Here is a 12,345-nt window from a genome sequence, read left to right on the forward strand (position 1 = left end):
TTGGGAGCCTCCCAAAAGACCCAGCCTGGACTGCCACATCATTCCCTCTACCTTTTCACGCACATGCACATTTCTGATGACTCCCCTGTCCTCAATGTCTATTCATAGCTAGTAAGCACTCTCTGGATGTAGGCCTTAATGATTTCGGTGCTACAGTGTCTTCCCTGAGAGACGCTAAGTTTTTTAAAGGCAATCACTATGTCAGATGACCTGGAATGCCTGAGAACACTCAACGGAGAAGGCATTCCTTTAAAAGCCTCACAGTCAGAGAGGTGGCGCCAATGACCAAAATCTGTTAGAACTTTGTTCTAGTCTATGCTTTATACATGAAAATATATGATTTAAAAATGTTTTTATGTAAGTTTGTTTTAGTTCTAGGGTCTGATGACCAGTAAGATGGAGGAAACTGCTTATTCTTAAAATATTGCTTTAAGATTTGAAAATAACCCAAAAGAAGGAAAATTAACATTTACCCTAGCCTGAAGTTAAATTTATCTACAGTTCTTGATAAATTTAAAACTTTTAATTTCAATTAAGTATTAGAGCCAGCCATGGTGGTGCGTGCCTTTAATCCCAGCACTCAGGAGGCAGAGGAAGGAGGATCACTGTGAGTGCAAGGCAAGGCCACCCCGAGACTACATAATAAATTCCAGGTCAGCCTGGGCTAGAGTGAAACACTACCTCAAAATAAAAAAGATAGTAAGTATTAGGCAACAAGTTTTTAAAAAATATTTATTTATTTATTTGAGAGAGAGAAAGGAGAACAAGAGAGAAAACCGGCACGGCAGGGCCTCTAGCCACTGCAAATGACCTCCAGATGCATGAGCCCCCTTGTGCATCTGGCTTACGTGGGTTCTGGAGAGTTGAACCGAGATCCTTTGGCTTTGCAGGCAAATGCCTTAACTGCTAAGCCATCTCCCCAGCCCAGCAAAAAGTTTTAATTAAAGTAAATGTAGTTTTGAAGTCAAATACTCATGAATTCATACTGCATTTTGAGAAAACTAAAAGCTAATCCATATAGCTGAATTCTATAACAAATCAAAATAAAAGATCCTTAATAAAATGTCAGAAAGGTGCTGGGAGAGATGACTTAGTGGTTAAGGCGCTTGCCTGCAAAACTTAATGACCAGAGTTTCATTCACCAGTACCCACATAAAGCCAGAAGCACAAAGGGGCGCATGTATCTGGAGTTCGTTTGCAGCGGCTAAAAGCCCTGGTGCACCCACTGTCTGTGTTTCACTTTCTGTTTGTCTCCCTCTGCTTGCAAATAAATACATAAAAATATTTTTTTAAAAAAATGTCAGAAAGGAGTATTTACCAAAAGAAAGAAATTACTAAAATCAAACTTTTGAGTCCTCTTGAGTACTCAACAGCTGATTTAAATTATATATCTTTTTATTTTTTTTCGAGGTAGGGTCTCACTCTGGCTCAGGCTGACTGAAACTCACTGTGTAGTCTCAGGGTGGTCTCGAACTCTCGGCAATCCTCCTACCTCTGCCTCCCGAGTGCTGGGATTAAAGATGTGCGCTACCACGCCTGGCAAATTATATATCTAATATATGGGTCTCATGGCTCCCAGGCAGTCCTTAACCTTACTATATAAAAAAAAAAATAAAAAAAAATAAAAAGCTTACTAGATAGTCCAGTATGGCCTTAAAATTTGGATCCTCAGGCCTCTATCTCCTGGGAGCTATGCAGTGCTGGGGATCAAACTCAGGGCTTTAGGCATGCTTGACAAGCACTCTACCAACTGAGATGCATCCTTTGCCCTTAAATTATTATTATTTTTTAAACAGAGAATAGTCCACACATTGCTTCTTCCTATTCACTCTATCAATGAAAGTAAGGCTGCTTGTTGTGGTGAAATCCATGGAATAACACCATAAACATCCCTTGTACCATCTTCCCGAGACGAACTATCAGATTGGGTCAAAGTGCTAAGCTGTACCTGGGGTGATAAGAGCTGCAAGCTGTTGGCTCTAGCCGCCATCCCTTGTCCTATGCTCAGGCTTCCATCAAGGCCTTTGGCTCTCACTTTGTCCCGGGTCACATACATGGAATGTCTGTGAGGACGCTGCTGAGAGGAGAAGGGGCTGGTGTAGCCCAGCCCATAAGAAAAAGATTCATGAGGTGCAGAAAGTGAATGGGAATGGCTACTGTCCACGTGCTCAGGGAGCTTTAACTCCTCCATGGTTTTTGAGTGCCTGGCTGTGGTTCGGCGTGAATCGAGAGTGCCCTCATTTCGGTTATTTCTCCCTGAAGGGCTGAGCAAAGTTCTTGTGTCACTGTGCCTGGTAGGCGTTGGGCTGGTGGGAGAGTTCAAGTCCAAGCAACTAGATGGGAAGTACCTATTGGTATTGGTGTCTGTGATTTGAGCCCTGGCTTCAGAAAGGTTGCTTACAGACTTGGAGTCACTCAGTGCCCCATGGCTTTTGGCCTTGGTCCTGTAGGAGGGACTCCTGGAGGACTGGGGAATGGTGTCAATATAGCTGTGTCGACTCTGCTTCTCAGTCGGTTGCAGCGTCCCAGCTTTGCTCTGAGAGCTTTCCATGAACGAGTGCCGGTTCTGCTGAGACCTGCTGCTGGATTTGAGGTACTTTGTGCCTGGGCCTTCTGAAGGCTTTGGGTCAATAGTAAAGTCAAACTCAGTTTTGGATTTGGCTTCTTTTGGGCTGAGAAGGTGTGGCATATTGTTGTTGGTAAGATCTTTGCTGGCAGACCCAGCCTGAGTGCTTGCTTGGTAGGTTTTGGTATGCATCGGACTGAGAGTAGCTCCAGCAAGGTTTCCATTCAGGAAGCTTTCATTGGCAGGAAGGCCTTCATCAGCCCGGGGCAGCCCCACACTTAGGTTTTGAATATCCTTGCTGTTGGATCTGTGGTGAGACTGTAAAGCAGCACCTTTGCTGGATTGGTTTCTGTGGTAAAAAGAACACAAATATTGGAATGATTTACCCTCTCAAATATGTGCCTGTCAGTAACAAGTAACTATCTAACAGAACTAAGCTTCTTAGAAAAGTCACTTTAGGGCTGGAGAGATGGCTTAGCGGTTAAGCGCTTGCCTGTGAAGCCTAAGGACCCCGGTTCGAGGCTCGGTTCCCCAGGTCCCACGTTAGCCAGATGCACAAGGGGGCGCATGCGTCTGGAGTTCGTTTGCAGAGGCTGGAAGCCCTGGCGCGCCCATTCTCTCTCTCTCCCTCTATCTGTCTTTCTGTGTCTGTCACTCTCAAATAAATAAGTAAAAATTTTTTTAAAAAAAAGAAAAGTCACTTTAACAAAGCACTGGTCCTAATGAAGTTATTTTGGTATTTTTTAATTGCCTGCTTATTTTTGGTATTTTTTTAAATGCCTGCTTAACTTGCTGCCAACACAAGGTAAAACATGCTTTGGATATGTTGCTATATCTAGGCATGTTTGTTACAGAATATAGTGAGGAGAGATTTGAGCTACAGGCAGACTCATGACAACCCCATTATTTGCTTGAATGTCACGAGACAACAGTGTGAAAATTACTGTGTTCCTTGATCTTCATATATACACTAAGTACATACATGCAGCTGCCAACGTCTGTTTTGTCTTTAGCCTTTATTGTCAAAGAATGAGAATTCTATCAATGTACTCATTAAAAGAAAATGCCATCCTAAAGAGAAATGCCAACTGCCCAGTGAGGTATATTGGAAAACATGATGGCCCGTGTTTTTGTTTTAGAGAAGTGGCAATCATTTGGGGCTCTTGAGCTATCTCCTTGTACATTAAACTGGAATGCATCACTAACCGTTCAGAAACTTCTGTGTATACTAAATAAGTATCCTATACTGGAACACAGGGTCTTAAGTGTTAGTGGCTTGCCAAAAGACACTATTTAATCTCTTCTGCATTTCACACTTCATTATTCCAAAGTGATTGAGGCTTTCTTTAGGACTCAAAGCTTCATTTCCTACTAGGCGTCATCAACATATAATCATCCAAAGGAAAACCTTGAAACTGATATTGTAGAAAAGTCAGCAAAAGAATTAAACTATGGCTTGCAGTAAGTTTCAAAATAAGCAATGGATTATTTTAATTCCCTTTTTACTATTTATTCAGAAAATGCTATAAATATTGCTACTGCTAAAGATGGCTTTTGATTTGGAAGAATTTTGTTCCCATCACAATAAGTGGAAGAAAGTCCTATGTTTTCACTGCTTCTATAAGAATGGCCACCCATGAAACTATGACTTCTTAACTCTCATTTACCAGAGACACAGACAGACAGACAGACAGACAGAGAGGGGATTTATGGAGATACACTGCAAAAGGTGCCTGGGTGACCTCCTCCAGCGACGGCTGCATGCTAAGAGGATAGGTAAGCTGTTTTTATAGTAGTTACGAGGAAAATGGTTATCAAGTGGGACACCCATATGTGTGTGGCTCATATCTGGATGACTACGGAGGCATCTCCTTATTTTACTGAGGAGGGAGTTTTATAGTGTGAGTTCTTTCTTCTTAGGACTGACTGCTACCTGTGTAAGATGTTATGAGTTACTTAGGGTCAGACTCTAAAAGATTTTGGGTCTGTTTTATTAAAAGTGTGGTATCTGAGCAGGTGGGACTACAAATATGTGTCACTATAGCCTACTCATTTTCTTTATCTACTCACGTTGGGGTTCTGGTGGTTATGAGGTGGGTTGACTGGGACTTCAGTTTGTGTCTTTTGCTTTTTCTTTTTCACCGTGTTCTTTGTGAATAAACTTTTATTAGCACATGGGCCCAGACCAAAAAAGTGGAATTTTCCGCAGTAGTATCAAATGTCCTAAGACAAATTGCAGCTAGGTCTTGTCATGGTTAACCCTTCCTGAAATAAAAACCTATTACTTGGTAAGCCAGTTAAAATATAAATTTTTAGGGTTGGAAAATGGCTTAGTGGTTAAGGTGCTTGCCTGTGAAGCCTAAAACCCAGATTTTATTCTGCAGTACCCATGTAAGCCAGGTGCACATGGAGCATCTGGAGTTTGTAGTGGCTAGAGGCCCTGGTACACTTATATTATCTCTCTCTCAAATAAACAAATAAGTGAGAATACACACACACACACACACACACACACACACACACACACACACAATTTCAAAAGTGTTTTTAAAATTTTTTTGTTCATTTTTATTTATTTGAGAGCAACAGATTGAGGGAGGGGGGGAGAATAGGTACACCAGGGCTTCCAGCCACTGAAAATGACTCCAGATGTGTGCGCCCCCTTGTGCATTGGCTAATGTGGGTCCTGGGGAATTGAGTCTCAAACCGGGGTCTTTAGGCTTCACAGGCAAGTGCTTAACCGCTAAGCCATCTCTCCAGCCCTTAAAAAGTGTTGGAATGAAGATCCTCTACATGGCTGCTCCAAGAAGTCACAGGTTATTAATTATAAATTCCAGTGTCAGGGATAAGCTACCTCCCAATGAGTTGATGGTCAGAGAGGTTACAGAGACCCCTATAAATATTGCCCTTGGTTTCCCACCAAAATTAGATGATCAGTTGCACTCAGCTATATATCATGAGCAGCCTATCAAGCAAGATATGCCCACTGGTATAATAGTGACATGAAAATTATGGGAGTAACAAATGGTTTTCCAATTGGATTTGAGGCCCAATCCACAGGAGGGATTTAATGCCTGGTACTGTAAACCCGGCCAAAATCCTGGGGCTAGACACACAGAACCTGGGCGGGGGGGTTACTGCTGTGGTTATGCTGAGTGGACAGTAGTGTCAAATTGCCTTTTAAATAACTGTACTTGTACCTATGGATAAGTACTGCTTGAAGCCTTGATCACTTAAGTTTCTTACTATAATGAGCAGTGGTTAGTGCAGTAATGCATAGTTGGCACAACTGCTGAGACTAAGTGACCGCTGTGTGCTTGGCCTCAAACAGGGCATCTAAAGCACCTCCTCCAAAGCTCGGGTCACCTGAGAGAAGAGGGTCTGGCAGGAACGTGAAAGAAGGAAAATGGGGACGGGGGTTGGCAAATACTGCCTTCTGGATACAACATGGCCATTATCCTTATGACCTCAAAGCAGCTACAGTTTCCTATGTAAGACTAAGCCTGTCAATATATCACCATTAATGGGAGGGGGGCGTATAGGACCAGATCCCTCCCAGAGTGGCTACGGGTACCTAATGCTTGCTGGAAGTGGGGAGTCAGGTTCATTAGTGATGTAGCCACTGAGAAGTTGCCCATTCCATAGGTAAATAAGCTTCTACCCATGGGTATATTTGAGAAAAAGGCATGAAAGTAAGATGGGGATTAATAGGGAAGAAAAACTGTATTAATGGGAGGATAAAAAAAAAAAACAGGGTACTTGGAAGGAATAACAGCAAAATACATTATAAACATATATGAAAAATGAAAAAATAAAAATACATGTGATTTTATACATAGTCATAGCAATGTAAGAGAATTTCTAATATGAAGAAAAGTTAAGGCAGAAACATTTATCAGTGATTTAGGGTTTCCATAAATACACAAAAAGCTTAAATAGTCACTCAATGTTTCTGCTGCAGAATTAAATGGCAGCCACCAAGCTTTGTACATATAATAATTCCTGTGTAGAAAGGGCATCACATCTTCAAACTGGAGTTCTGCCAAAGCACAATAAAACATAGTTTTGAAAACTTCATAGATCTATTTGACGTACAATTGCAAAGACTTTGGATTAAACTGCCAAACATTTAAAAAGATATTATATATAGACTACACTCTTTTTGAGACACAGGCTTATGTAGTGAAGACTGGCCTTAAACATCTAATCCTCCTGCCTCCACCTTCAGAATGCTGGGATTACAGGTGTGTGCTACCATGCCCAATTATAAGTCACTCTTAAATGGTTAATGTATTTACTTAAAACAATTTTAGTTTTTTTGCAAGGCAGGGTCTCACTCTAGCACAGGCCAACATGGAGCTCACTTTATACCCCTAGGCTGGCCTCTAACTCACAGTGATCCTTCTACCTCAGCCTCCCATCCAAGTGCTAGGACTACAGGCATGTGCCACCACATGTGGCTTTAAAATAAGTTTTAAAAGCAAACACAGGCATTGAGGAGATGGCTCAGAGGTTAAAAGTGCTTGCTATACAAGCATGAAGGTCTGAGACTGTCCAGTTCAATTCTCCAGCACCCACATAAACAGCTTGGCAGGGTCATGCACATCTGTAACACAGGCCTACAGCATGATGGAGACCAGAGAATAAATGGGGTTTTCTGGTCAGCAGATCTGACCTAAAACCACAACTCTGGGTACACTGAGATACTGTCTCAAGAAAACAGTTGGATGAGGGACAAGAGGAGGACAACTGACATTCTCTAGCTTCTGCACATTGCCACAGAGTGCGCACATCTGTACTCATGTGCATACACCACACACACATCACATCACACTGCTACTACCCCCATCCAAAAAACAACAACAACAACAACAACAACAAAAATATTTGGGCAGGGTGGCAGATGCCTGTATTCCTTGTACTCAGGAAGCTGAATCAGGAGGATAACTTCAAGTTCCAGACTATGGAAGGCTACACTGTGAGTTCTTATCTCAAAATAGAAACAACAAAAAAAAAATAGAACCGCACAGTTATACTGACAAGATATGACTGGCAAAGATGGGCCATTGAGAGAGGAATGTGGGGTAGGCAAAACACCATAACATCAAGTACAAGGTGAAAGGAAACTTGGAAGAGTCTGAAAGTGGCAAGCAGGGGATTCAGCATGACTTGACCTGAGTCACAACCTTCTTATAGTCAGTTACCTTCTCATTGCTGGGACAAAGTACCCAACCAAAAGTAGCTGATGAGAGAGGTGGGGTGTGTGAGAGTGTGTGTGTTGGTGTTGTTATTGTTTTGTTTTGGTTTTGTGTGTTTGTGTATATTCTGGCTTAAAGTCTTAAGGGAAAGCAACATGATGGCAGGGGAAAGCTTATCATGAGCACAAGCTGGACATCACCTCTGCCACAACAGGTGAAAAAGAACACCAGGAGAGTGAGCTAAACTCTGTCAAAGGGGAGCTGGCTATAATACCCTTAAGTCTACCCTCAATAACACACCTTCTACAGCAAGCCTCCACCTCTCAAATTTTCATTACCTGGGGACCAAGCATTCCAAACACATGAGTTTATGGGAGGCATCTTATTCAAACCACGCCACTCCTACAGAGAAAAGAATTTGGTAGACAGGGTGACATTACATCTCCAGGGACAGGGCAGGGGAGTGGATCAAGTGGAAACCAATGTACATGGTGCTATGAATGTATCTAAAATGGTCCTGGGTGTTGTGTACTGGGGAGTCATCTAGAATTCATGTCCCTGGTAAGAAGGGCTATAGACCACAGAGAAACATGGGGAGAAGGCGTAGAAGTAAGATTACTAAAAAGGAAACCATTTAGGACTTTTTCTTTTAGCATATTCAATATAGTGATGAGATCTGAAAACAAAGTCTTCTAGAAACTTTAATATACTTATAATTTATATTGTCATGGGAGTCACTACAAGACAAATACATAACAAATATTAGTTATGCCACTAATGACTATCACATAACTCACAAATTTATCATCAGTCTACCAACCTTTGTATCACTGTAATAATTCTCTTTGTAAATGTAAACTAGAAAAGCTGTGTGACAATTCAAATAGAAGGGAGATAAATTGGTTTGAATTGAACATGACCCCAGAGAAAATACAGTTAGAATTTGAACCTATGAAGTACAAAGGAACCACTAACTGCTGCTAACTATTGCTTTAGTTTGTATACTAAATCTTGCGGACACAAAGACTAAAGAAACTGGCCAAGAATGGTCTTGAATATGGGAAGGGAAACACTAATTGAAAACAATGATTTTAAAGGAGAATAAACAGCTCTGAAGCACATCACACTTGCACAGCTAAGCAGGCAAATGTTTATAACCAATTCATGGATGCTCTCCAAGACCTCAATGTGCCAGATCTTGAGTGTTTAATATTCCAATTCATTAAGAACAATGTTCCACATAGCAGGAAAATTTGTGTGTATAGGCTGGGGATTTAAATATTAAATTTCACATTGAGAATCATTGTCTTTGGGGATGGAAAGATGGCTCAGGAGTTAAAGGCATTTGCTTGCAAAGTCTGACAGCTTGGGTTCAATTCCCTAGTACCCACATAAAGCCAGATGCACAAATTGGTGCATGCCTCCGATGTTCATTTGCAGGGACAGGAGGCCCTGGTGTGCCCATTCTTTCTCTCTCATCTCTGTTAAATCAAAAAGTAAAAATTTTAAAAAAGTATTATTGTTTTCTACTTCTTTCCTAATAATAGATGAAAGTAACTATTTCTGACTCACTCTCATAATCTAATAAACTCTGATGTCAAGACCATATTCTAGGAGATAAAGGAAGATAGGTAGGTTTGTAGAACACTATTATCCTATAAATAAAGCAACAGACCTGGGGAATGTCAGGTCTAGAAAGACAACCTCACTAGTCCAATTCTAGATATATATGTATGTTTCAAAAAAAAAAAAGTGTTAAGGCTGGAAGTTGTAACATTTTAAAAACCTAACAAAAGACCAAGGAAACGTTTTAGTTATTTACTGTACGTGTGTGTGTGTGTGTGTGTGTGTGTGTGTGTGTGTGTGTGTAAGGGAGTGCCAGGACCTTTTAATGCTGCAAAGGAGTACCAGATATTTGCACAACCGTTTTTTTGGCACCTGGCTTATGTGGGTAGTTGTAGAATTGAACCTGGGCTGGCAAGCATCTTTAACCACTGAGCATCCTTTCCAGTCTCAAGGAAATTTTCAAAAAGTAAAACAAGCAAAACAATCCAAAAAGATTTTAGCTGAGTGTGGTTGTACATACCCTTAATCCTACTTCAAAGGCAGAGGCAGAGGGATCAAAGTTCTTCAAAGTTCAAGGACAACCTGATTTCCACAATAAGTTCCAAACCAGCCAGAGATACATAGTGAGAACTTGTTTAAAAAAAAATAACGAGGGCTGGAGAGATGGCTTAGCGGTTAAGCGCTTGCCTGTGAAGCCTAAGGACCCCGGTTCGAGGCTCGGTTCCCCAGGTCCCACGTTAGCCAGATGCACAAGGGGGCGCATGCGTCTGGAGTTCGTTTGCAGAGGCTGGAAGCCCTGGCGCGCCCATTCTCTCTCTCCCTCTATCTGTCTTTCTCTCTGTGTCTGTCACTCTCAAATAAATAATAAAATAAAAATTAAAAAAAAATAATGAGTAATTTTTTTGAGTTTTGTTTTTTGAGACAAAATGTCACTATATAGCTCAAGCTAGCCTGAAACTCGTGGCAATCCTCCTGACTCTGCCTCCTGAGTGCAAGAATTATAGGCATGTGCCAGCACACCAGCAAGAATCAAGCTTTTTAAACACTGCTGAAAAAAGGAAAAAGCATCACTTTTAATTCTTGCCTTTACTGTTTTCATATGATTATTTGTATGAAATGTTAATTTCTCAACTCAACTGAAAGTAAGAACAACAACAACAACAAAAAATCACAAGACCTTTCTAAGGAGGCAGCTTACTTGGTTCAGTTTCAGAATATCTTACCCATGGGCTGGATATCCTTTTTTTAATTCCAGGAGTTCCCAACCCTGGTCTAAATGGCTTCCTCCAGGGATCACCTGAGTCCCATTTCTACACATTCTAGCTCTTGATGCTAGAAACCCCCTGAGTTTCTAACTCAATGGTATCTTTCCAAAGGAATGCATAGGTTTTCTTAATATACTTGTTAAAGATAAGAAAGTCATTAAGATTCAGTCTGAATCATGTAATAAGTATGATATTTTTGAATAAAGAGGGCTTTCCTTCTTTTTGCCAATTGCATAATTTTAGCAGCCACCTCCACAGCCTACTTATAAGACCAACACCACATTTATATTTCCTTAAAAGGGGATATTTACCTATTAGACAATGTGCTGCTTTCCACATGATAAGGTTTCCTTTTTGTTGATCTTGAAGGAGAACGATCCAAAAGTCTCTGGGTTTGAAATGTAGGGTGATTCAAACATTGTTCTGTTAAATATCTGTCAGCTGGGTCCAACTTCAGTAAATTCTTAGGAAATGAAGGTTTGAGAATAGAAAGGATAGAGTCCAATTTAAACTCTAGCAAAACAGTTTTTCTTCTTAGAAAAGAAATACATTCTCATTGCAAGTTATTTAGCAAACACTGTTCAAGAAATGAAATACAGCACAACAAAAACCCATCTATATCACCCACAGTCCCACAACTGTCCACTTAGTGTACAGTCTTCTAGAATATCTAGGTCATATTATATGCAGTCTTATAGCCCATGCCTTTTACATATAATGAAAAACAGTTTTTGAGATATAAATTAAACATTTAAAAATCTTTTAAATAAAAATCTTCTTCATCATTCTCCTGTCCCTCAGATACCCAGGTACTCTCTCTTGAAGCAGCTAAGGTGACCAGTTTCTTATGTACCTTGTATGTGGAATACTTTGCATATGCATCTTTATCTGAGATTATATATATATATGTTTTTTTGAGGCAGGGTCTCACTCTAGCTCAGGCTGTCCTGGAATTCACTATGTAGTTTCTGGGTAACCTGGAACTCATAGTGATCCTCCTACCTCTGCCTCTCAAGAGCTGGGATTAAAGGTGTGCATCACCCCACCCAGCTTATCTGATACATTTTCTTTTTATTAATTAAAAAATATATTTTTATTTATTTATTTGAGAGCGATAGACACACACAGAGAGAGAGAAAGAGGGAGGGAGAGAGACAGAGAGAGAGGGAGAATGGGTGTGCCACAAGGTCCTTAGGCCTCACAGGCAAGCACTTAACCGCTAAGCCATCTCTCCAGCCCATACTTTTTGTTTTTAAGAGATCATTCCATATTGGCAGAGTTCCAACTCTGTGGATATACTTCAGTTTTTAGGAACTGTCAAATTACAAAAAGGTTATCCTTTAATCAACATTATTATAATAAATAATTTATATTTTTGGAGGGGAGCGAATACTGATGACTGATGCCAGGGCCTTGTGAATATCAGGCAAGTGTACTACAATTAAGTTACATCCCCAGACTGTGTACAGCTTTTTTTTTTTTGTTTGTTTTTTCAAGGTATGGTCTCACTCTAGCCCAGGCTGACCTGGAATTAGGAATTAATTTCCAAACTGGTAAAGGTACTTACAATTCAGGAAACAATTTTACTTTTATTTGTGCTAGGTTTAAAAAGTATTTACTTTTATTCAGGTACTATAGTGATGATACGTAATTTACACATGGTTATGACTGAACAAAAAAGTCAAATTATTTTCAACTGAAGAATGGTTCAGCCAGGCATGGTTGGGCACACCTTTAATCTCAGCACTTG

The 12,345-nt window shown here is 40.5% G+C and overlaps 1 protein-coding gene across 3 annotated transcripts in view; it reads right to left on the minus strand.

Moving 5' to 3' along the window:
- The window catches only part of Cdkl5 (cyclin dependent kinase like 5), a 233,979-nt gene that overhangs the window by 23,622 nt on the left and 198,012 nt on the right, over positions 1 to 12,345 (minus strand). For all 3 annotated transcript variants that reach the window (XM_045140408.1, XM_045140406.1, XM_045140407.1), the window contains 2 exons: positions 10,907 to 11,058; positions 1,949 to 2,915 (listed from right to left, as the gene is read on the minus strand). In XM_045140408.1, coding sequence (XP_044996343.1) covers positions 1,949 to 2,915; positions 10,907 to 11,058 — 1,119 coding nt within the window. The remainder of the gene's footprint in view (positions 1 to 1,948; positions 2,916 to 10,906; positions 11,059 to 12,345) is intronic.

The sequence above is a fragment of the Jaculus jaculus genome, chromosome X (assembly GCF_020740685.1).
Source record: "Jaculus jaculus isolate mJacJac1 chromosome X, mJacJac1.mat.Y.cur, whole genome shotgun sequence".
Lineage (NCBI taxonomy): Eukaryota > Metazoa > Chordata > Mammalia > Rodentia > Dipodidae > Jaculus > Jaculus jaculus.